At 42.8% G+C, this 26,411-nt stretch overlaps 1 protein-coding gene across 1 annotated transcript in view; it reads right to left on the reverse strand.

Annotated features, from left to right (window-relative positions):
• The window catches only part of atf7ip (activating transcription factor 7 interacting protein), a 32,215-nt gene that overhangs the window by 2,016 nt on the left and 3,788 nt on the right, over window positions 1-26,411 (reverse strand). Inside the window, 12 exon segments of the mRNA XM_054603865.1 lie at window positions 3,369-3,451; window positions 3,684-3,761; window positions 3,874-3,975; window positions 4,372-5,013; window positions 6,037-6,098; window positions 7,766-7,905; window positions 8,020-8,091; window positions 8,212-8,349; window positions 8,493-8,674; window positions 9,766-10,201; window positions 10,326-10,868; window positions 11,801-11,853. Coding sequence (XP_054459840.1) covers window positions 3,369-3,451; window positions 3,684-3,761; window positions 3,874-3,975; window positions 4,372-5,013; window positions 6,037-6,098; window positions 7,766-7,905; window positions 8,020-8,091; window positions 8,212-8,349; window positions 8,493-8,674; window positions 9,766-10,201; window positions 10,326-10,862 — 2,472 coding nt within the window. The 5' untranslated portion in view covers window positions 10,863-10,868; window positions 11,801-11,853.

The following is a 26,411-nucleotide window of genomic DNA, read 5'->3' on the forward strand; positions in this document are numbered from 1 at the left end:
AAGACGTTTAAAAAAAAACAGTTTTCCAAATAACGGGCCGGGGAGAGATGATACGTCTCATTGCTGTAATGCTATTAAAGAAATACATCTTCAGTCACATTGTCAAGAGTTAAACCGACAGTCAGTCAACTATACTGTAACAATTAATGTTGGCTAAATCCATTTCACTCTCATCTAACACGTAACAACAGCAAAACTGGACATGGTAGTCATGAATTAAGTCATGCTTATCGACTTTAGAGAATTGATGGGGATGTTATTTTAATTGTTATTCAAGCAATGTATGTCTCGTGACAGTTGCCAACTTACCATGAACGCACTTGCACACATGAACAACACAACACCGATGATCTCCGTCGATCTCCGTCATTCACTCTGCCTGAATCAGCGGGTTTGGGACGTTAGAGCGCCCCCTGGTGGACAAACTATGCAACGCCAATACTTTTTTATTTTTTTTTATATTCATTTATCGGCCATTATTTTGCCGATACCGAATATCACGCTGCGCAATATAATAGCCCATGATTACCGAAAATATATACTGATATCAGCACAAGAAGGCAATTAAACACAAAAGGCAATTCAGGGAAAATTATCTTTATTAAACATCCCAGATCATGTACCAAAAATAAAGCAAAGGCTCAAAACAATAGCCTACAAACAGTGGGCACGGCGCAATTGCGCATTAGGCAAAAAAAAACAAAAAAACAAATCCAATAAATAGAAATAAATGTGCACAATAATAAAAGGGAACCATAAAAGTTCGTTATTTAGCAATAACAATAACAAGGAAGGCTCACTCAGAACAAATACAAAAATAAATAAATAAAATGCCCAAATCTACAAGTATTTATCAAATAAATGTGCAAAGCTATTAAAATGTTATTAATGTCCAAAACGAAATAATGTAAAAACAATGAAATAAACAAATGGCTACTCACTCACAGAGAGTACAATCAGTGTCCACTGTCCACAAACTATCCACACTTTTTTGTGTTGTGTGCGAGAAACACAAGCATATCCACGTTCTTTGGAAGGAGACAGCTTCTTGATTTGTTGACAAGAAATCCTGCCTTGGAGAAAATGCGTTCAGAAGGCGTGGATGTTGCAGGGATACAGAGCAGTTGCTTTGCTACTCGGGCCAGGCTCGGGTATCTGTCTTGGTTTCTTTTCCACCACCCCAATGGTCCAGAGTCAACTTTGGTTTTGTCCTGAAGATAGTTTTTCATTTCTTCTATGCTTCTCCCACCTGATTCTGTAGAAACCAGTTCTTCCTCATCTCCACACATCGCAATCTCCTTCTCTTTGTCGGTTTTCTGTTTTTTTGACACATGTTGCTCCTCACCTCCAGGTTCACCTGTGGCTGCGCTGCGTGCACTCAGTCGGTCTGCCAGCTGTGCAACTTCTGTATAGGCCTCGTCTCGTTTGGCATCATCCAGAAAAGACAGCTGCTTAAAACGAGGGTCTACTACTGCAGCTTTAATGTATACACTCATCATTTGGGTTTTAAACTCCCACCTGCGGTCAATTTCTTCGACCAGCTTGCTTTTCATTTTTTGGGTAATGGGGCTGTCATTATCCGTGATGGTCAGGTGACGTTTCTTTAAGTTTGCCAGCATGGGTAGTGTTGCAGACAGGGACGCGTTGTCCCCTTCAGACAGCAGCTCCGTCAGGGTTATCATAGGTTTCAGCACATTTTTAATGTCCTCTACCGCATTCCAGTGTGTTGTAGTGAGGTCCAGTGTACTGCTCTCGCTCTTGTTGGTAAAGTTTGGGTCAGACAGCACTGCGGTAATGGGCCAGCGTTGCTCCAGCAGTCGCTCCAACATTGAAAATGTTGAGTTCCAACGTGTGGACACATCCTGAATAAGTTCATGCTGAGGGACATTTTGCTGCTCCTGCTTCTGTTTTAGCCCAGTATTTGCTTTGTGCCCCTTTTGAAAATGTGTCACAAGATGACGTGCTGCAGCCACGGCGCGACAAATTGGCTCTTGTTTGAGCGCAGCATTAATACAGAGCTGCAAAGTGTGCCCGGCGCACCTGACGCCCTGCATCTCCAACCATTCATGTGACTCCTTTAGTGTTTCCACACAGAGTGCCATATTAGCCGCGTTGTCACATACAACAGACACTCTCTTTTCTTCTGGAATTTTAAAGGCATCAGCAACTTCAGATAGTGCCGCAGCGATGTTTCTTCCTGTGTGCGCCTCTTCTATTTGTTTTGTCTCAAGCACAAGACTCTGTGCTTTCCAGTCTCCATCAATGAAATGGGCAGTCACTGTCATATATGACTCCATTCGAAGAGACATCCACATATCTGTGGTCAAGCTCAGTGCCTCGCTGTGTTGTATTAACTCTGAAACTTTCTCTTTGAGTCCCTCGTATTTTGCGGTTAGTGCATGCATGGTTGTCTGGCGCGCTGGCACTGAATATCCAGGTTCCAAAACTTTTAACAGGTTCTTAAAACCTTGGCCTTCCACGACACCAATGGATCCTGCCGTTGTTGCGGGCGGGTGCGCCTGCAGTTATAAAACGAATAAACTATTATTAGACTAAAATATTGAAATATGTTTAATATGATATTAATAGGCTATAATATTGAAATATTACCGTTTTTAGATGATACGCCATGTTTGTAGTCGAGCTGTGATATGCGAACTGTTGTTTGCAAATTTTACATTCGACTTTCTTCCCGCCATCTATTTTGGAAAAAATCTGCCACACTGCCGATGTCTTTGACATGGATGGTAGAGGAGGAGGACTCAAATGAAACTTAAATGAAACGCTCAAAATAAAAATAAATATTCAGCAATTAAACCACCGGACGTTGAATAACATGGACCTTCTTCAATCTACCTGTCTCTAGTGGGTTGGGCTAATCCAAAATAGTGAAAACAAGGGGGGTGTTCTCTGAAGACAGGCTGTTTTCTGTGAAACAGGGCTCTGAAAACACCCCCATTAGCACTTGGTACTTTCCTCCTGATGACGACTTTATGAAATTTACACAGCAAAAAATCGACCAATCAGAATTTTGGTCGACCCAGAACGTATCGACCAATAAGTCGACCAGTCGACTAGGACTTTACAGCCCTAGATCATAGATTGTCAAAAAACATAAAAAAGCCCAATTATCATTCATATTGAAAGTAGAACTAGTAAGGAACTCAAAATTCCAAAGAGCTGTGAATTGAACATTTTACAGTTAAAAATCTATTTTGCCTTTAAAAACAGCCTGTGAGGATAAGGTCCACAGATCTCACATTTCGTGACATATGCAAATTACATCCCCAAAAACTTAAAAGATAAGTTATGGAATAATAATAACTACATTTGTGCAAAACATTCAAAGTGCAGTCGCAAATCCTCACCTGTGGGGGGCGGTGGTGGACTGTCAGCTGAGGACTGCTGGAAGCGTTCTGATTGCTTTGCGGGGACGACCTTGCTGCTGCGCCTGAGAGCAGAGCACATGGAAAACATTACAGACATACATTTGGTGTTTTGCATCTAAAATACTCATTCTGTCACTTTGATTAATGTTTTTTTTTTTAATTTAGAACTAGATTTGATCACAATAGTGTCCAATAGCCAGAAAGCATTGTAAAGCACTGGTTTATGCGTTTGTCACAATATCACATGTCTGCACAAAGTGGCCCTTCCCTGCCCTCAATACAAAGTAGACTTACTGTTGGGAACGCTGACGACGGGGCTCGGTCGCTGGGATGGTGAGGGAGCTGTGACAGTGGCACTCTTCACTCCTGTCACTGGAGAACATGGACGTACAAATTCATTTTAGACTGCTATGCATTACAGTGTGTGAGACAACAAATCATGAAATTAAAAATAAATGTTATTGTATGGGGGGGGGGACCTTACCTTGTACGTCATCATCGTCCTCAGTGAGATCGATGACGGAGCCTTTGGGTCGTCCCCCTGGAGGGGCTGCTTTGGATGGAGTGGATCCAGTAGCTTGGTTGTCTGAGAAAAAAAGGATAAGTGTTGAGATAATTTAAAGATAATGAAAATAAAAAACAGCAACTCTTCGCTATTCTTTAGACAAAACAAAGACAACGGATGGATCAAGCAACACAAGATACCGGTGAGATGACACACTGCTGTTTAAACAATAATAATAAACATAAGTGTCTTATGAAACAAGGAAAGCCGAGAGTCTTTAAATCCCATTCTGACATTTCTGGGACTACGACTTGATTTTCACAAGCTTTCTTTGACATTTTTAAATACCTCTAAAGACAACAGCCTTGTAAATCTAAGCACCACCCCACCTTTGCACTATCCTCTATGCTGCTGTAATCCTGCGAATTTCCCCGCTGCGGGACTAACAAAGGATTATCTTATCTTATCTTATCTTACCTGTCTTTGATGTCAGAGACGTCCCCTGTGGCGGTCCCGGAGCGGTGGAACCTGTAGCTGCCGGTCCAGAGGTGGCAGGTGAAGAGGCTGAAGACAGAGCTCCCGCTACAGACACGGACTGAGCCGGCGTCCTGGCCGTGGTCACGGATACCCCCGCGTTGGGTGTAGTTATCCCCCCAGCGCCGCCCTGGTACACAGCACGGGCGAGAGAGATCTGGGCAGAGGACATCTGGCCGGCGGAGGCCTGGAGCGCTGGGACGGTGGCCACAGCCGACGCCGGCGAGGTGGTAATGGCGGGGGCGGGCTTGAGTATAAAAGTGGCGGTGGTAGTAGTGGTTTTGCCCTTGCCGAGGGAGTTGGCGGCCGACAGCGAGGAGACGGGGAAGTTGACCAGAGTTCCCCCCTGCCCATTGGTCATCGATAGCGGCAGCTGGATGAGGAGCGGTTGGCCCCCCGCCATCAAGCTGCTCCCGCTGGCCGTCTTCAGCAGCAGCGTGCCCGTGGGGCTCTGCGTGGTGATGCCGCCGGCCAAGGTGGAGCAGGCGTTAGATGTGGTGGTGATCAGCTGGAGGATGGGGGCCTGTGAAACCATGGCGGCGGTAGCAGTCGTATGGGCCAGAGATTTGACCATAGCTGATTGAGCTGGAAGAGAAAATAGGAGAAATGTTTCAGGATGTCATGCTCCTTTACTCATCCGCTCCTTATTACTTCAAATAGTTGTAAAGCCGTCACACAGAGAGCAGCCATTGTAGCACTACCATGCAGATACATTCAATCACACACCCTCGCTAAGGCCCAAGGACACTTAAAGGATAAGGCTGGTATTTTTTCGTCTGTCAGTGTTAAAAAGTCCCAGACAACCATTACTCAAACAAGAGTAAAGAGTGACGGATCTTCTGCCACACATTCTGTGTGCCAGTGAGTGTTTACTGGAGCAGGAAAGCATATGTCCAACCTAACCCTGACACATCAAATAATATTCAGAAAATTCAGATTTTTTGATATCGAAGTGTTTATTGGTCCTTTAGTCAAAAAATTAAATAACGTTTTTTTTTTTTGTTTTTTTTGTATCACATTTGATACATCAGGCATATTTACCAATCTATTGACCACACCAATGTTTATTTTAGAAACAATAACAAATGATGTTCATTACTTTTGGAACATTTCAGTTGGTTTGGTTCCAAACAGGAACCTTTTTACAACCTTTTTATTTGGCCTTGTGGTCGGCAAAAAAACTGTTTCTGTCCTTGTTCAGGCGAAGATGGACTTGCCATTTCCCACAGTAGACATGGGAGAAGTGATTGCCTGTGCAGTGCTTGCATCTCTGTCTGGGAAGTGATCAATGCCATCCTTTCTCACACTAGAGTTTGGCCTTTTGCGTGGGGGTGCTGCGTCCGGTTCAGGAATTTGTATTTAAGGTTTGTTTCCTTAGGCAGGAAATACTTGTTGGTAGGCTCGACTCATCGTTGGTTTTGGTCTTTTGAAACATGGAGAACATTCAAACACCACGTTGGGAGAATCGGGACCAAGACTCACATCTTTTTGATCAAAGATATTTTATGGTAGTGACACTGCTGACCATTGAGCCTCTGGTTGTTCTAATGAAAAGAGGAATATACCAACACAACATACAGCAAAAAGAAAAAAAATCCTGCTACTCACCAACTGTGTTGGACGAAGAAACGGTTGGAATCTGCTTAACCTCCATGGAAGTACGGATCGGCCTGTTTAGAAAAATTGCTTATGCTTAGAGCCGTTTATATCCATTTAAGCAAGACGAGTGAATGTGGTAAGGTGATTTCATTTTATTCAGTTGAATACATCATAGACGTCATATTTGAACAACTTGTGGGAAGATTCCAACTCATAATTGAAGTACATTACAGCATTTAGCAGTAAGTACTGTAAGTATAGTTTTGAAGAGCGATGCCGGGGGGGAGTATCCTTTTTCAATCTAAAAATAAATTTGAATAAACGCTGACGAAAAAAATCTAAATGCAATGATATCTAGACGAAAGGTTTCGGATGATTTCAATGCTGCTTAATGACAATTGTCCCAGGATGCTTCTGTTCCTGCGACTTAAGGCGGTCATAGTGACGCAGCAGTTTTGTCGCTGAATTCCCGAAAAAATTCCGGTCTCCTCTTCACTCGCAGTATTTCATTGATGACGTCGCGGATCTCTCTCCAGCCGTCACATGACAGCTCGGGGAACCTGCGCTCAATGTACATCCTCATTGTCCTCCTCAGGTTGGCGGGCAGAGCCTCCTTGCCCATTAATCCCACGTAGTTGACCTTGGCCACCCATTCGCAGTAGACGTCGTACGGGACCAGGTAGCGGAATAGATACGAGGCGAAGCGGTCGGGTCTGGGAGTCCCTGAGCTCCTCTTGCAGTTGTGGAACAGCCCTTTCTCCAGGTTGGACGTGATTGGGCGGAGTTTAACGTCGGCCCGGCATTTGCCTTCGTTGTATTCTGCCAGCTTCTTGGCCATGGCAATGTGACGTGACATGTCTTTGTCCTCTTCCTCCTCCATCCCTTCCTCTTCCTTCTCCTTCTTGACAGACAGTGCAGGAGTCTTAGCGACAGAGGGCGCCACTCCCTCTCTGAGCGCCTCCGGCTGCGGCTCTACTGTCTGCCGACGGAGCACGCTGTTGGGAGGAGAGGTGCAGTTTTAACCACACTCTGCACTGCCTGAGGAAACGGCTTCACATTGTAGAACGTCACAAGACTCAGGACCTGGACCAACGCGGGGGTTACTTTGCAGGTGCGAAACACAGACTGACACGTGTGTGTGTGTGCGTGTGTGTGTGTGTGTGTGTGTGTGTGTGTGTGTTTGTTATTCCAAACCAGTCTTAAGAACTATTTGGAAGTTAAAGAGTTTTGTTTTTTTTAAAGTTGATCCCGACATCCCGAACAGGGGACTTCCCAAAACGGTATGGATTTGGACGATGTAGGGATTCTTTATTGTGTCCATTAGTTTTTTGGAATTCAGTCTCTGTTGATTACAGATAGCAAACCTGGGACAATGTCAACTATTCTCGCTGTGAACGGCTCCGTGTGTAGCTTCAGTCCGGTATTGTCACGTTCATACAAAGGCCAAATTGCATTCACACAAAGTGCACAGATTGCTGTATGATTAAAAAAAAAAAAAAAAAATAACACTTTTTAAACAAATCTATGCTGTACATTTTAGATTTATGTAAATATTTCATCACTGTGATGAAATGGTCCGGCAAACGTGAGCTTGCACTGAGGCGATTACCATAATCACTTCCAAAAAGAGAACCTTACTTCTAAATTCATAAGTTAACGCATATATATATATATATATATATAGTATGACTGACAGGGACTTAAGAGAAGAAACCGCTCTGTCCATGGACACACTTACCGTTGGACTTGAGGGCTGTTTCCAATAGTTGCGGGCTTGGCGGCAGCAGTGGCGGCTGCAGTCTTGGCGGCAGCGGCGGCGGCTGCGGCCGTAGCGGCGGCGGCGGCGGCAGCAGCAGCAGCGGCAGCGGCAGCAAGGGCCTGCGGATCAAAGACAGCGTTCTGTCAGAACATCTTGGATTCCTTTAGAGCGCGATCGCTTCCATTCCAGCTTCATAGATGTCACAGTGGAAGGAAAGGAAAACAACTTCCTACCTCCTGTTTCCTTTTGTTCTCCGACACCTGATTGGCCTCTCCGAACTTTTTCGTTAGCCGGTTTATCTTGGCCTAAACAAACGGCAGAGAGAGAGAGAGAGAGAGAGGGGACTTTAGATTTGCTTTAACTCCTTAGTACTAATCAGGAACAAAAAGAGAAGCACGTGATTCTCGCAGGGACGGTCTACTCACTTGGAGCGTGGTGATGGCGGTTTGGTGTTTGGTGGCACAGTCGATCTTGTCTACTCTGTCCTTCAACTCTTGGAAATTTTTGTCAAAAATGGTCTGCTCCAGGACCCTCAGCCGCTCATCGACCAGCTGTTGCACAATCTGAGAAGGAATGTCAGGTAAAGGGATGAAGAAATAGTAAAGGAAGGTTAAGTAATGAAAGATCCATTTGCCTCAAAAAAAAAAAAAAAAAAAAAAACAGATTTCAGTTTGGCTCAGAATTCGGCATCGATGCTCGTACAAACCTTTCCCAGTTTGTGGTGACCGCCGGCTTTTGCGGTAAATTTAAATTCCAGTTGTGCCTCCAGCTCCTCGCGCTCCACCTTGGGCCTCTTCCCCTCCCGTTTGACGGTTTGTCCATCCTTTTCGAAACTCTCTGATAAAGTGCGCTTCAGTCCCGATGTGGAGCCCTTCTCCTCCGTCGCTGCTTTGGGAAACAAAAAGATGAAAACAGACTAAGTACCTTGTACGTGTTAAATGCTTGCTGGCACCGTTCTGTTCAGGGTCCATCTCCGTCACTCTCTGGTGGAGCAGGATGAAACGGAACAAGCAAAAACAGGTTTCTCAAACAACATTAATAGATGTGAAGGATTCCTTGTGTTTCACATGTTCATTTTACAGTCTCACTATCTGCTTGACAAGTAAGCCTTTGTCTTGGAAAGCCAGTTAGCCTCACTGCGTACAATCTTTAGGGTTCCAAGTCCAATTTTGTTTAAACTGAACTACTGGATGTGTAAGCAATAAAAAACTGAGTACGAGTATAAAGTATGAGCATAAACAAGATCTGTATGGTTGATTCTTTGCTTTACACCCAAGAGTTTACCATATCAGACTAAGAGTGGTCATTTGTAATTGTATAAAAGAACCAGTATTGTAAAATAAGTATATATTTAAAGCATGTTATTAAAAAAGCTTCTTAGGTAGTTAGGGTTTTGCCAATACAAAATGTTGCTAAGTCGTTTTTTTCCCCCAAAGCCATAACTTTGGCTTTACACCTAAGGTATAACTCAAATTAATAAAGTTCCTGACATTCTTTTAATATTTGGGTTGAAAATATATATTTTTTCATCAATTCTTGAACTAGAACGCAATTGATTCGTGTTAAATACATACATGTTACGTTGAAAGGAATTGAGACTCTCGTTCAGACTTATTTCCATTAAGTTTAAGAAGCGAATGTTTGTTATTAAATCCCTACAATTAGATCTATTAAACTTGCAGACTTGCAAAGGTGTGAGCTTCTGTGGAGTTTAAAGGTCAGGGCAGGGAGGCTCTGACAAAGAGATGTTGTTTGCGTACTTATTTAAATGGCATCTTATTAACATGTAATACAGCCTATAATAGCAAGCAGAGTCTCTGTAATAACTTTGAAACACAACATCCCCATATATACTCCCATTTGGGGTCTTCCTTGGTTCAACTACAGAACAAGAACGTAAAGCTTTTTTATATATCAGATTCAATGTTAATGCCACATTTCCATTGGTTTTCTATTGAACGGTGTCCACTCTCTCATACCTGTGTTAGATGGTGGAGTGGAAGATGGCCGAGAAAGCTTTTTTGTTTTTCCAACTTCGGTCTTCATCTTTTTGGTCGAGTCCACCTCCATCTTTACCTCCCTGATTGATCCTTCCTTCACACCCTCCTCTCCTTCTTTCACGCCGTCCGCTTTGATTTCTTTGTTTGGTTTCAGATCCTTAGAAGACGCTGGATGAGACGAGGAAGGACCGGTGAGAGGGGAATCGGTAGCGCTAGATTTTGGGCAGGAAGGCTTTTCATCTTTTGTTTTGGCTGCGGAGGCGGCGGGGGTCTTGGCCTTTGTAGTGTCACTATCGGTATCCATTGGTTCTGTGCAGCCAGACGCTGGAGCGGGGACGGGCAAACGTGGAGCCGAACCTTTGACGGGATTCTTCGACAAATCCACATCTGGGTCCTCTGTTGTAGTCTGGTCCTCCTGGGGAAGAGCAGAATTAACCATTGATTAATTAAAAGTGTTTCAATCTATCCTTACTTCAACATTAACCCGGTATAAAGACGTGTGTGACAGACAGTTTTACTAAGACATTCTGGGCATTCACCTCTTTCTTTTCCATCTTCGGGGTCACCTCAGAGTCTTTTTCCTGTTTTTCCTTGGATTCTGTTGATGCTGGTGTAACGGAATCCTTTGATGAGGACACTGGTGAACCTTTCTTCTCCTTCCCCTCCACCTCCTCCTCCTCCTCCTCCTCCTCGTCGCCCTCCATCTTTTTCAGTTCAAAGTTCAGAGAGTGGAATGGCGACGTGGGAGAAGTCGGACTTTCTTCCTTGTCTTTTGGACTTTCCGAAGAGGCCGGAGACGGGGACAGATTGAGGGACAGGAAAGGAGCAGGGGAGGCGGGGGACGTGGCCTGGGGGGAGTTTGAGTCCGATACATTGTTCTGCTCCCTGTCGCCCGCCTTTTGTCCGTCCTCTTTGTGGGTGCCGTTCACCAGTGGCGGCGGAGACGGCTCGGACACACCCGGAGTGGCGGTCAACAAGGTGGTGTGAAGACTCTCCAGTTGCTGCCGGTCGCTGATCTTCATGGTTTTCCTGGCACGGAAGATCTTCTTCTTCTCCTCGGTCACAACAACTTCCATTGCTGCCTGTGGAGGGACAAGGAGAGATCAGACGCTGTCGAAAGGTTCTGGTGAACCTGGTGAAGATCTACATTAACCCTTCGCGTTAGCAGAAAGAGCACCGTCTATCCCGCTTGTGAGCCTGCCCTGGACTTTACGCACTGCATGGTACAGAAATGGACTGCAGTGTGTCGGAGCAAACACTAGAGGTCACTGTGGAGCCCCGTGGCTTTTCTTGTTTGTTCTTTTCTAGAGGGTTCTTCTTTCACAGAGATCTGAAAACCAAACTGGTCGGTTCCCTGACAGCACTGATTCTTTGCTCAAATTTGACCAGCCAAAATCAGTCAGATCATTACTGCCCGACCACACATAGATGGATCTGTGACAACAGTCAGGCTGCAGCTCAGTAAACCAGAGAGGCTTCTTTCATGTCACTCAGAAAAAAGCTCTAACTGCTCTGACAAATTCCACTTCCCTAATTTCCTGATCAACCTATGGACTTGATGATTACCAAAGCACCGATCCCGAGAACAGAAATGACATTGAAGTTAACAGCAGCAACCCAACCTACCTTCCTCCCATCCCCCCCCCGATCCTACTGGTTCAGGCCTCAGCCAATCAGAACGGGATAGTCAAGGCTGTTCTGGCAGCAGTAAAGAGGTTATGCAAAACCTGGAGGGTTTTTTCCCGTACTTAGCTCTGATTGTTGCACACATTGTAGTGTTGAGGCTAGTCGTCATATTTCCTATGCATTCATTTCCTGTGTTACAGGAAATTGAAACATTTGTTTTATGTGAGTAAAAAAAAAAATGAAATGCATTAAAGCTGTGTGCTGCAGAAGACTTTTGCTAAGCTGCAGCACAATTATCACTTCTCATTCAGTAGCAAACAAGAAATGTGCTTTGCTCTGAAATAACTTGCAACACAAACACTAAAAAGGTAATCTGTGGATAACTCACCTTCAACCTGAGAGGTTCTTGGTCATTGATTTACCACAGAATGCCTCGACAACCTGAGGGGGAAAAGAGATTAGAAATTTAGCAAATTCTATATTACTGCTTCAAACTATGAGGACGACATCAACTATGTATGAAATCCACAGAGCATGCAAATGAAAGAGTAGCCCTAAATTTAGCTCCACTGAATTAAGCGCTCTATCTCCATCTCTTGAGCTGTAACTCGGCCCAGTGAACCAAAAGTAGATAGTTATTTGTGGGGTCGCCACGAAGTATATCCACATTTATGACGAATTCATTGACCACCCATCTGGACAGAAAAGGCTGGTGTGTGTGTGTGTATATATATATATATATATATATATATATATATATATATATATATATATATATATATATATATCGAACAGTCACACGGTTTCTGAGAATGATGTGACATTCTTAACAGCAGGATACTTTCTAAAACTAAAGTTATTGTACAAGAGCAGACTAATAAGCTATTTGCATGCTAAAAGAACCAAATTAGAGACGTGACCTTCTAACCAATCACACGAAAAGGATTCAAAAGAGAGAGGAACCGTGGGAAAGAGGCTTTCATACACTTTCTCAACAAGCCTTTTCCGTAAAGATGACCTTGAGAATGTGCTGCCACAAGGGATTCATTTATTTTTGAGATCAAACACCTCTCACGTCATAACAAAAAGCGGACATTTCAAATGGTAGATTCTGGATGTGGGTAAATCGGTCTGCCGGTTTTCAGCGCAGGAACAGAACGCGAAGCCGGCCATCATTCAAGTAACCTTTAAAGTGAGACCTGCTGGGAGCACTAAGCTGCTTCAGTTCCTCTCTGTTAGGGTGGTTAGCTTTACACGTTGCTGCATTGCTGGTCTGCAGGACTGCAGCTGACAGAGCCACCTGAACACGCCTCAATCTCTTACATTTTTTTTTGAATTTAGCCATGTGCATTTTAAAACATGGCAGGCTGTCACATGGGCGGGGAAGATGCAGCCTCACTAAAGGGACTGATCCGGACTTAAGTGTAGGGACAATATTTTAAACCGCAAAAAGTCGAGCAGCACTCTGAGATGCTGGCGCACACGCACAACTCCTACTCTGCTTCCATATCAGCAATCCTGCTGCCTGCAATGACAATAAACTCCTGAAGAAGATATTTCAGCACAATTGCTCTCAATGTAACCCGAGAAAAAGCAGCTTAAATAATAAACAAATGATATTAAATAAATAAAGAGATAAGAGAGATAAAGAGATAAAGAGCGGTGGAAGTTGTGAGCACGATCACTGGTACCTCACATTCCAATGTTATTGCACTCTGCGCAGAGCACATGATCCCCCTCCCCCATCCTACAGCCTCATTTACTGCGCCTTGATGCAGTGGAGAAAACTCAAAATGGCCGTCAGCTCTGCTCTTTGCTGCCAGGCTGAGCTCCCGGTAGCTAGCTGAACTGGGTTCTCTATCAGAGGTATTAGGTTGCAGCACCACCAGCCTGCTAAACATCACTGATCTGCTCAGAATGATGCTGCAGAAAGTCAGAAAACTTAGAATATATAATATAAAGTCATTATATGAGCCGGAGATAAACATTGATAAAATGTTTTTATTTCTCTACTTTTCCAACTCCTATAATACATGCTATAGCTAATCCTCAGCCACTCAGTTTGGTTTATGGTGACCCTGTTGATATATAATCCGTTAGGGTTTATACATATATATATATATATATATATATATATATACATTAACCATAAAAGCAATGTGGTAAGTATAAGAACTCCTTCTTTTTTAAGCCCATATTTAGAAATAGGGCTTTTCTATTAGTGAGTGCACTGCTGAACCTGACTCTGAGAATTGCATAAAACAAATATGAAACATGTGCGGCGAGTATTCACATGCCTGGTGTGTAAATTGCTGCTGAGTAAGGTCATTAAAAAAAAAAAAAAAAAAAAAAAAAAAAAAAAAAAGGGAAAAACCTACTTGGTTCAGTTCAACAGCATAGATGCAAATAGATTCAGACTTAAGCTTAAAAGGGAAAGTGCATGGGTCTGAATTTACGCTACATAAAGTCACGCTTGTTTCCTGTGATACCATCCACTCACACGAAACATTCAATAGACTTTCATTGTGTCTCTGTTTTTCCCTTTCTTTTTAAAAATGATGCATCTTCTGTCAAACTTATCACGCGCAGGATTGCGTGTAACTGGAGTCAACAAGCATGCTGCGATTTCAGTGCAAAGAAGAGAGGTTTTGCACAATTGTTTTTTTATTTTGAAATCTTGATATTGTTCTATGACTAGATTGAGTTTGTTGCCGTGTCATTGATTACCAGGCTATCAAACAGACGAGGGTTTTTTCACACATGCCTTCATGTGACTCTGGAGCTGCAACAATAGCAGACAAGGAGAGATGTCCACCGTCTCTCTTTCTCTGGGTTTTGACAACTGCTTCTCTCTCAACTTGCAACATCGGGGTTTGTTGTTTCAGATCTTATCCTCAGCCGCCCTCTGCTTCAACACCAGGTGATCGGCCACTGAGTCAATCGCACAAAGTGCTCGGCCAAACTTGACATACAAGCCTCTCCCCAAATAAGCACTGCACAAAGCTAAAGCTTCTGTGATGCCAAGCAAAGAAAAAAAAAAAAAAAGAAAACTTGGCCTCCCTTTTCAAACAGTTAAGAGGAACATCAGACCTTTCTTTCAGGGAGAAAGAAAAACCCATTATTGGTTCAAATGTGAAAGATGCAATAATATTTCAACATGCCATCAACATGCCATCGTGCCTAGCGTGATTCAAAGCTGTTTAGAAAAAAGACGGGAAAGCTGATCACAAACTAAAAGTACGAGTCATTTCGGTTCGGGATACCGTACGTGAACATGCCAAAACATGTTGGGTCTCCCCAGAACAGCTTCCAGACGGTGAAGCATGTTTTTTAATGAGGTATCATTTGTCTTTTATACCAGCTGGGTATGTCCCTGGTCGACAAACTAGACTGGTACAAATAAAAAGCACTTAATAACGGATCGGTCTCTGACAGGTGGTTGCCAATCCATTTCCAAACCTTTGTTTATTGCATCCCGCTGAGCTCGGGCTACTCTAGCTTTCAAAAACACATCATTGAGCTCCGTTATAAATGCTGGAACCTTTTCCTCAACAGACAAAACTGTATGCGAGTTAACCCATGTTAAAGCGCCAGCAGCAGGAGCTGCGAGTAGGACCACTTTAGGGTAAAAAATAATAATTCAAGCACCATTTTTTGCTGATGCACTATGACTCTAATATGTTGTTTGAAAACTGTATAAATTCTTCTAAAATTAGCTTGTGTTAGCGATGACGAGACGATGCCCGAGTCCTGTTCAAAGTTTTTTCAAAGAATTTCCTGCCACAGCAGCACACTTCAAGGGTATAAACACAAGAACTTATGACCCACCATGGGATCATCTGAATTATTGCGATCTTCTGCTGCGTAAAGATACAACATACAAATTAAATATGAATGGTGACCAATACAATAACGCAACTGTTAGCGCTGGATCAAACCACTACAAATGTGTTGACAGTGCTATGAACACATAAATGTACAGTCACTTGAGGCCAAACACGCGAGTGCAACCAGGAACAAGCGATGTACGCATGGACCTGGTGACGCGCACGCTGATGCAGGGCTAAAAATGTCTCTCCCGATGTCGGCTACATTAGTCACAATTTACAGTAAACTCCCCGACATAGGAAAAATGTTGGCATGTCGTGTTTCCTGTTAAAAAAAACAACAACAAAAAAACACACACACACAACAAACACAAACAACAAGACAAAACTTGACCTTCTTCAACTAGCATAGCACTACCCACAAGTATCAGGCTAACCTTGAGCAGAGTGTGAAGCTGAAATGACAATCACCGAGTGAGATCTCAAATGACAAGAGAGAGAAATGTGAAACATGCTTTAAAAACAAAGACATAGCAACCTTGGGCAGGATGTGTGGGATTGAGGCCTTCCACGTATTTGTTGATTGTGGGAGCAGACTGAGGCCAGCAGGAGACATAAAAGGAAGGAGGAGGGGCTCACTTAGGACTAGACCATCTTGCTCCTTGCAGGGGTGTGCACTAGAAATGTGTGGCCTACATGAGCCTATACTAGATACTAATTAAACCCCTTTAAAAAAAGGGAAAGTCAGGGTTAAAGCTCCTGACACAGCAGTCTGCCATAATGCATAATATAAATCACAAAGAATAAAAGTTTCCTCTTTCTGGTGAGTAAATCAAGTGCATGGTATGTTTGCAGGTGCCACAAATACCTATCTAATTCTGTGTCTCCAACATATATAACATTATAAGTGCAGTCATTACCAACCCTAGCTAGCAGCGCACAGCAGACAGAGGGGAAGTACACGGCACAGACTGTTGCTTAGCAACACCCATCCCCCAACTCTAGCACAAACTAGTCCACAGTATGGAAATCTACAGCCAGCCCGGACTAAACCATTCTATCAAAAGGGCAGGGGTGGGGGGGGGGGGGGGGACTCTTCTTTCTAAAATAACACCAAAGGCAAAGGTTATTGATTTAAAAAAAAGGCCAAGGACAACACTGTTACACAGAAAAACTACTGGAAGTGTAGTACTTGAGCTTTATTGTCATTCTGTGGATGTATTAGGTTAAATCATAAAACTATGTTTAATCCATCATTTCCATGCCATTGTTTTAAGATGGCTTCTGGTGCTAAAAAAAAGTTCATTTTCACCATAGTCAAACAAACAAAAGACAGAACCAGAAACCCTGACATAGCTGGTCATTTGCTAAATGACCAGCTATTTGTTAAATGCATAATGCCTCTGGCTTCTGAATCTTTGATAGATTTGATAGTTTGTCTGAACTGCATCTGATGACATGGTCACTCGAGGTAGTATATGTGCAATAAACTGAGCACTCCCGGCCGCTGAGCACGTTAGCCTCAGCCAACTACTATCCCTCCAATGACCCGACCGCTGTGGGCCAGAGCCACACAGGATGTAATGTGAGCTCATAGATCCAATCTCTTACAGATCATGCTAAAGGCTAACAAGCTTCTGCTGTTAAACGGAAGAGATAAAAAGAAAACTAATGAGGAGCCTGAGTTATATTAGTAAAGAGTGCGTTTGACAGAAGCGTGATTATCAGGCATTGATAGAATACACTGGACAGTAAGCATTATATTATATTCAAACACTATCTAACTATAACTAGTTTAATCATGTTTGTTTTAAACCGATGATCCCATTCTGGCTCGGATGGATCTTTTTTTGCGTTGGTGAGGTAAGCCACTGATTCTCTGCAGTTTTCATCAGGAACTGAGGAAAATCAATGCCATCGATGGTTCTACAGTTTGCTTTTTCTGTTGTATTTGTTAAAACAAAACTAAACCACGTCCTCCTTTGTCTTCCAGAAACATCCCGCTAAACAAACACTCTGGGGTCCTTCCATGAATGTCTGTTTCTCTTTCTCCACTGTGTCGGCTATTTAAAAAAAACAACAACACAGGCTTTGGAGAATTTATATATACCCACATCGGTATTTATATATATATATATATATATATCCATGGTAACCATTATATACCCAGTAGTAGAAACCTCTCATTATATGTGCCATCAAAAAAATCACCAGTAAAGCACTGTACAAAACAATTGAAGCTACTTTTGCATGACAATGCAGCACAACGTGCACTTAAGTCAGGGCCTAGCTAGCCGCGCACAGCCAGCGCTAAGTTGCACACCCACAGCACCCTCAACCCAGAGGCAGCTGCACCCACCCTCCCCCGTCTCCCTCTCTCTACCTCACGCACACACACACTCTGACTCTCTCTCTCCTTCTATCGCTCTCAGCCTCTCCAAGCCAAACATGGACTGTACCATTCTGCTGCGTGGGGAGGTAGTGGGGGATGGGGAATTGAAAAACAAAAGAGGAAAAAGGATCAAGTATTCAGGCTATCGAACAAAGTGCATTTGCAGATTTGCCATAAGAGGGCAAGGAGTTACATTTTAATGCAGTTTTGACACAAAAAGTGATACACTACCGCTGTTTTTCTTTTTTTTTTTGAAGCATATTTTTTTAACGTAATTTCTTTAAACAAGTCCATATAATCCAAATAAGCATGTTTCCTCTGAAGCATGAATATAACTACTTCTCACGGTTGACTACAAAGACCGCATCGGAGATTTAAAGATTCTCTGGGTAAGATCTCTGTACTGTAGTATTTTCTTTTTTGTTAATTATTTTTCATTTACAAGCAAGAAATATCACTTTAAAGCCACACAGGCCAATGCTAGTTGCGCATAGCAAGAAAAAAAAAAAAAATTGGAGCACAGCTTGACACACTGAGCAGCCTCTAACCGCCCAGCCTCTCCCACAGCAGACAGGGCTGCTGTTAAACAGACTGAACCATTCTGACACGGGGGGGGGATCTTTACTCAAGAGGAACAATGAACACCCACCTGAAAACTGAGAAATGCACATGGTGCATTTTTACTTCTCTAATTTAAGTTCTTACTGGTGTTTTTTTTTTTAAATACAAAATAGTTTACAATTACAAATGCAAATACAAATGTCCAGTTTTGTCTTTAAGACAAAAAAACAGGGAAATGAACTGAAGTAGCAGAAGTAGTAATGGGTGATTAATGAATTACAATGAACTTTCATTTGAACCTTCGACAGTCTACATCATAGCCCTGTTGTGAGAGCAAATAAAACCTCGCTGTGTGTTCTTCGACCAGGCCCCCTTTCTGCTACTGCAGAAACACAAAATGGCCACCAGCTCTGCTGCGAGCAGCATGCTGAACACAGGCAGGAACGGATCCTATAACTAACCCCGCCTCCTAAAAAAAAAAAAAAAAAAAAAAAAAAAGCACAGTATCTGGCTGCAGAAATCTCCATACTCATTCATGGGTCTTGAGGGAAAACTGAACAAAAACTTACTTGTAAAACAGCAAATGTGATTTAATGATTTCATAGAATGTTATCTCCATACATCATTATGCTCACTTCTACATCCTGGTTTCCAGTTTCACTGTAGTTGCTAAGAGCTGTTAAGCAACACCTTGAGCTACGACTGGAGAGCTAACTAAAGCGATTAGTTCCCATTTTTTCAGCTCACATAGTTCTGAGTTATAGTGCTAAATGTTTCATGAACATAGGTCTAGATAACTGGGTAATATAATTAGGCTTTTTCTCCTTCAGACTGCAGTTGGTGCTTAAACTGGTATGCCAGTAAACCTGACACTTTGCCAGTCACACAGGATGCTGTTGGTCTCAATGTAAAAAAAATGTAACAATACAATATTAGACATGTTCTATGGATGATAAATACTGAGTGGAAAATAAGATGTCAGCCAGTGAGAGCAGAGTCTGCATTCCAACATGACTGCGCACTGTGCGCAGTCTTCCCCTCCCCCCACCCTTCGCTGCCTGCATCTGGATTCACTGAAACTCAAAATGGCCACCTGGTCTTCTGTACGCAGCCACACAGAGCCCCTTCTAGCCTGCTGTATCTAGCACATCTTGTCCTGTTGCGGCGGCACCGCGTCACTAAAAGCCACTCCTGCGTTGACAACTGTCAGCAGGACATAAAATGTCAGATGATTGGATCTGCTGGAATATTTAGCTACATATAACAAAAGCTAAATTAGCATCTTTTTTTTTTTTTAAACACAAGGTAGCCAGATTATTTGGCTGTAACAACGATCTGGGCTCCGCTCTATTTGAATTGTTTGTTTGCGAAGAGCAGAAGCAACTCGTACATCATCACATTTACTTATTGTGAACGAAGCTAAAAGGCTGTTTGTATTTGGAACAATAAAATCCATTTTTATTATCATTTCTGTCATAATTGTTTCTTGTATATCACCTGTTCATGCTATTTCTCTAGTCACGCTCAAAGAAATGATTGCAGTCAGAACATTTCGTCACTGACATTCCCCTTGCTGACTGATTTCACCCTGAACATCTTGGTTTCAAGCAGTGATTGTGATTACGATCACAGTGGAGACACATGTGAGTGGATGGAAGCTGCCTCTCAGCCAATGCATGCCGAGGAGAGGCTCCAGTCTCCGGGGTAAGAGGTGCAGAAAGTGTGTTGATGGATGCATTTAGATGTGAAGTCCCACAAGCAGCATTACAGACTCGGTGCGGTTTTTGCATCTTGATGATATTGTACATTTTAAGAGCTGTAAATCAAAAGATACTAACAGTTTGTTAATAATGAAATATTATTTGTGAGGATACATTCTAGGCACCGGCCAAGTAAATAATTATACATTTGAATATCCTGGTGAAGTGGAACCGCTCACATTTCATTTGCCTACAATGCACTTCATATTAATCTCACTCAGAAAACCCTGCAGAAAACTGAACACATATACATGTCCTCAAACCCCTCTTGCAAATGATCAGACATGTTTTGTTTGCTGCTATTCGACGAGCAGGAAGTCGGAGTTCTTTCCTATGGCATTCCTTCATGTTTCCTTATTTGTTTCCCGTTTCAATCCATCGGATTAGAGTATGTTTCCCTTTCAAAGTTAAACTAGTTTTAAATTCCAATAAAAGACGCACCAATTAATCTCAGAAGTTTATTAAATTGCTTGCTTTCACTTAAATCTCTGTGTTTTAAGTTGAGAAATGACAAATATGCAGAATGTAAACATGCCATAATATTACTTTCAAAGCAAAGTTTTCTTAAACAAGAGTAACCTGTTCAGCAATAGTGCAAAAGCACTGCTTTTTTAGTCTGCCACTGCTCAAACATTGTACGCGTGATTTCTTCTCCCCCCCCCATTGAACAAGTGGAGACTAGCAAGAGCTGGGGAAGAAGGAAATGAGGGAAGAAAAATAGGATGGGGGCGGGGGTGGGCCAAACCAGGAGTTTCCATGTGAATCGAGCACATGGTGATTATTCTTTAGCCGTGCGCTGCAGAGGGAGCCTCTTGTCATGGCTACAAAAAAAGCCAATAAATGTTGATTGGGCATACCACAGAATAAACAAAAAAACACCAGGTTCAAAATAAAAAAGTAACCTGGGTTCCCTGAAGACATGGTAATAAAAACACTTTTGGTGAAAGGCAGAACTGAAATATCTACATGCAGTTGCTCCCTTTCCTTTTTCTGGTGAAACTCTGACAACCTAAAGACAATCTTTGGAGTAACTACCGGTTAAATCAGATCCCATAAGCTATAGCTAGCACCAAGCTGAAGTCCACAGCCTTTACACACAGCGCCAACACCCCTCCCCCACACCAGCAGTCGGCTCCAGTCTGGAGTTTTACAGCCAGGCATGGACTAAACCATTGCAGCAGAAGGGGTGTGCTCACCAACGAGGGAGGGAGCTAGAGAGGTGAATGACGAATTCAAAGCTCCCCAGACAATGTAGTGGTTACATGTACCAGACTAAACTAGCATATGTTGAACAGGAACACACTCCTGGTGAAGCCTAGTTCTCCTAACATTCACTTTAAACTATTTGAATCAGTCAATAAGCTAGCTACTCGACACTTTCCCCATCCCCACCCCCCTTTGATAGATAGCTTTCTGTGAATGCTACAACACAAAATGGCTGCTGCTGCTGTGTACGCAGCCACAGCAGAAATAATCCCTTTTATCATGAACACGGCTGACTTTGTCTGTACACTTTTACTCTGTTTAGTTTTGGAAAAAAAGAATACGGCTGCTTGTCTCCCTGCTTTTTTTGTTCTCTTGAGGTTTTTGATTTCCTTTGATCTGCTCAGAGTAACACACTCTTTTCTTGCATCTTATATTTAACCTGCAATGTTCATTTCTATCTATTTATCTTACGTCTCTGTGTGTTATATAATTCGGTTCTACATCAAAACAAACAATAACAATAAGTTATTAACAAAAAAATACAAACATTGGAAATATTTATAAAAACAACTTCATGATTGATCTTTCCTGCGGCCTCCACGTTAGCAATTATAGAACTTGTTTTAGATAGGCTTCAACAGAACAGCAGTCTGCAATCATTTTAGTCACCGCTGACAAAACGAATCTAGAACATTGGTAACGGCACAAACGTGTTTCTCATCTATAGGCCCTGGCACGTAAAACCATTGTTTGTTATGGACAGCTTACTTGCCAATCTCTTGCTCCGCGCAACATGTTTTCTAGCGTTTTTTTCAGACGCCCATAAATGTAAAAACATTCGCGACTTTTCAGCTCCTGGCAATGTCACACCTGGCCAAGTCAGCCAATCAAATCAAGCAAGAGGCGCCTCTAACCACTGACTCCCTGTATTGATGCCGATATATCTGGTAGGAACCGACAAAGGTTGTTATTAGCGTTATTTTATTCATCTAATGTTCTTCCTCCTCCTCATTCAAAAGCAGAGCAACAACAGGATCTCTGGGTCTGCGTTGTATCCATTTTTCCTCGTTAGTTACTTTGACCGCCTGGTTGTGAACGCACCCCTGCTCCACAGGCCCATCCACTGTTTCAGCCGCGCCTGTTGCGCCTAATTAGCTGTTTGGCCATACCTGTTGTACCGCTTCTCAGCGTGATCTTGAAGCGAGTTTTGTTGGCCATACATTTTACGAGATGTTAGAAGTTTTTTTAATGGTGGTTTAAATAATCCCTTATCACTTTGAAGCACTCAGTGTGTGGAAGGCTTCAGTCTGTTCGTCAGATTGTCGAACAGCAACTGAACTCACTCCTCCCACGCATTGTTAACATTGGAATTAAAGAGGGGCTGGGCAATTTTATTAACGTTCAAAAGGATTGAACTTCGCTCTCAAACTCGCCCCATGACGCCCCTGAAACAAGTTTGGTGCTTTAACTAGAACTGTTCAAGGTGACCGTAGCAGAACAAGTAAACTAAACTTAACTTGCTAACATTAGTTACCTTGCGAATAGGTAAGGTAACTAATGTTCCCTTAAATCATGACCAATAACCATCAATAAAAAGTGACGCAAACATAATGAAGTCATCGTCGCTAGCTGGCGATTTTGAAAAGTACTGAGCGGGTGGATTCGTTCATTGATATGCGCGATGTGTACAGTAGGGCTGGACCCGAATAGTTGACTATTCTGATATTTGCTCGTTAGCATTCGCTCTTTTGTTAAGCAATTAACCTATTGTATGTCTAATGTGTCGATTGAAGCCTGTCAGCCCAAGAAGGGGGTGAGCGGAGTCCAGCTGTCACACACCAACGTAGTCCTGCCGTGGACCAAGCCCGGAAAGCAAGGCACCAAGGCTACTGAGCAGAGTCTACATCCACTCGGCGGCAGCCTTCAGCCGCTACCTGTCTGCTAGTTAATCGATCACAGATGGTGCTTTTCTCTCGGATTAGTGCTTTCCTTGCAGTTCTCTAGGAGTGGCTGAGGAACCACCTGAAATTTGTGTTCCTTCTAGGGATTTGCCAGATTAGTCGACTAGTTTAATAAACGTTGCTTCCCTTGCTTGTCGGCACCAAAAATACTAGTCGGTTAAACTATTACACGCATTTAAACGACCTACTGACATACTGTTGCTGTGGAGGGCCGCCACAACTGCAGGCTCTGGTCTGATCTTAAATCCTGACTCACTTCCGTGCTGCTGCATTCTCTGGCCCCCGCCTGTCACAGCCTCCATTTCCAAATTAGCAGCCGAATTCTGCAGTCTGTTTGCCTGCTCAGACCCCTCTGATACCATTAACAATATCTTCCACATGAACTTTGGACAGTAAACTGGTTGTAACCCTATCACGAATGACCGATGCGCTCTCTTGTAAAAAGCTCTTAAAGCGTGAATGCAGATTCTGTAGGCAACGGGACATGACTTCGGTACAGGAGGCTTTCTGGATCACACTCAGGCAGAAGTTGGAAATCTTGCAACCCACCGATTGTCTGACGATGATTTTGCTTTTAATTGATTTAAAATGACAACTTCCAGTTGTACATGTTGGCTTTCAACCCAAACTCCAGTCTTGCATCTCAAGTAGCTAATCGGACTGTTATCAAAGGGCAGTGCACGGAAAAGGAAGTTGGCCCGGACGTGCATTGGCTACACCGGATCCCCAGATATATAGCCCGTTGCTCTTAAAGGCAATCAGTTGTCAGACAGATAGCTGATGGTTCCGCAGTAGGTCAGACCCTGAATGGGAGTCTGCAACTCCCTCCTTATGCCGGTCTTTCTGGTCCAAGCTACCACCTGCGGCGAGTCCAGATTGCTGCCGTCCATCAGGAGTCCAACCTCCCAACGTTTTCCCCACGCCGCTCCACTTCTCTGTTTGCAACACTGGCTCCCAGTTGCTCATTTTCAGTTTAATGCTGTGGTGCCAGCCTACAGGGACGTGAAGGGACCTGCTCCTTCCTCCCTCAAAACCATGTTCAAAACCTCCAGTCCCGGCATGACAATTGTGAGTGAAGACATCAGAGTGCTCCTGTCATCAATAGCAGTTTACCCTGCTTTGCCAAAAGGGTCCATCTTTCTACTGGTCTACTAGCTGTGGTGTAGTTGGGACTGACAATGAAGACCCTTGTGGCCTCAAGATCAAGCTTATTATATTTTAATTCATGAGTCAGCTTCAGTCTGTTAGAAGGGCTTGTCGGTTGGTAAAATAGCTTTGGAACCCCCCGTCCTGATTACTGGGTGCTGCGTCCATTTCTCTAACTTTCTGAAAATCAGAATCAGTGTGATGCAGCCTGGAAGAGCCAAAAACGGCAGCTGTTTTGCTCTTGGTCATTAGGAACAAGTATAAACACCTTTGCCTTTCGACATGGTTTAGTTTCAAGTATGCTGAAGCCTCAAGACCATCATCCTAAACACAAAATTGACAAAGGCATAGGAATCTGCTCAAGATGGAAAGCATAGACAATTTTAGACAGCACAATTGCAAAGAAATTGCCATTCATACGTCCAAACTTCCCACACACAGGGCTGTGCGTTGCTAGCTAGCTTACTGCAAATACCCAAACTGTCGATACATCTGGTGTTTGGGGCAAATAAACGCAGACGGCACAAACAGTACAGTAAAAAAGACTTTGACCAAACAATGCAGGACAAACTTTAAGGCAAGGCTCTGTTGTATTGGGCTCTTCTTGATTCAATTACTGAAGACTATACATTTATAAACAATTATTCATATAATATATATGACTAGCTGGGAAGATGCAACATCTGAAATTGACATTGACGTGATCAGCTATATAGTTTTACTAGAGAAAAAAAAAATCTACTTCAAACAACTGTATTTGAATAATAATGCATTGTAATGTATGTCAATGGCACCTCCTGTTAACGTTAGCTCCATAGCGTACTGTCATGGCTGCTAACAGGTAACCTTAACTGGTCTTGAACTGCCGATTTCAAAGCAGATATTTTGTTCACAGTGTAGCATTACCAAGATATTACTGTCACTTTTTCATAATTTTGGCATTGAATGGGTACCGAAGTATCGGTTCGCTCGACTTTTTTACAGTTCTTCTCTGACAAAAAAATCGTTGGCAAAAAACAGGCTGCAGAGAGCATAAAATCCCAACCCATCGCTTAAACTGGTGAGAAATCAAAAACAGAGACTTTTGCAAAAGCAGCTAACGCTGCTTAAGTGATTGGGATTCAAATTTTTGGCTGGAAAGCAAGAATCTGAGACCTTTTTAAACAACTGGGCAGACACCCAAATTCGCTGCGTGATTGGGTCTTATCTGTAACGACAGGTCCTTCCCTGATCTGACACGGCCTTATGCATGACACTTATCCAGAAGAAAAGAAAAAAACAGCTGTGCAACTTCCAGTGGTTAATTCAACATGTAAAACGGACTACAGGCAATGAAGACCTTGTTGTCTATGCTAGCAGCTGTTGTGCAGCTGTTTTTTGCATTTTTATAAAGCTACCACTGAGTGCCGCAGGCGAGGCATTATTTAAGCAATTTGCGAGCAGTGAGTCCAGGGGCATTATCTGTTTAAGTGACTCATGTTTGTGTGGTTTCAAATGAGACATTTTATTATTGGAGGTACAATAATACTCCATCGTATTTTCTGTAACTAGGCAATCAGCCGTCAAGTAGAGTCATTTGCTTCATGCTTTCACCAGCATGCCCACGCCCGGTGATTGTGAATGGTCATATGATTGTGCCTAGCAAGATTGTTTTCATTTTAAAACGATAATGTATTAATGTCAACTAAGGTTGCATCATTGACATATTATAAATCTTCATTTGTTGTTGAAATCATATCAACCATTGTTAACTTGAGGAACATCAATTTCATCGTATTTCAATAACAGGAACCTACTCTATGTTTTTATAAAGACCGACAGCACACATGCATAAAACAACAAGATGCTAACTTGTTGAATTCCCATTCGCTCAATTACTGTGATGCGTAATGCCTGATATTCATTTGATCATTTTGCATTAGTAGAAATGGATATAATTAGGAGGAAGTCTCCTGATTACTGCTGTGGTTGTATGTGGATTTTTCTTTCTTCTTTTCCCTGACACTGCAAGAGGGAAAAAAACCTTTTAAAGACTGAGAAGAATCGCCACAACAGCTTAAAAAAAAGGTGGAATGGAACAAGAGGATGATCAAAGTAATTTGAGCCATGTTTCCGGGTTGTATGTGCAGGCCTGAACATGTATGTG

This window comes from Anoplopoma fimbria, chromosome 9 (genome assembly GCF_027596085.1).
Source record: "Anoplopoma fimbria isolate UVic2021 breed Golden Eagle Sablefish chromosome 9, Afim_UVic_2022, whole genome shotgun sequence".
NCBI classification, from domain to species: Eukaryota; Metazoa; Chordata; class Actinopteri; order Perciformes; family Anoplopomatidae; genus Anoplopoma; species Anoplopoma fimbria.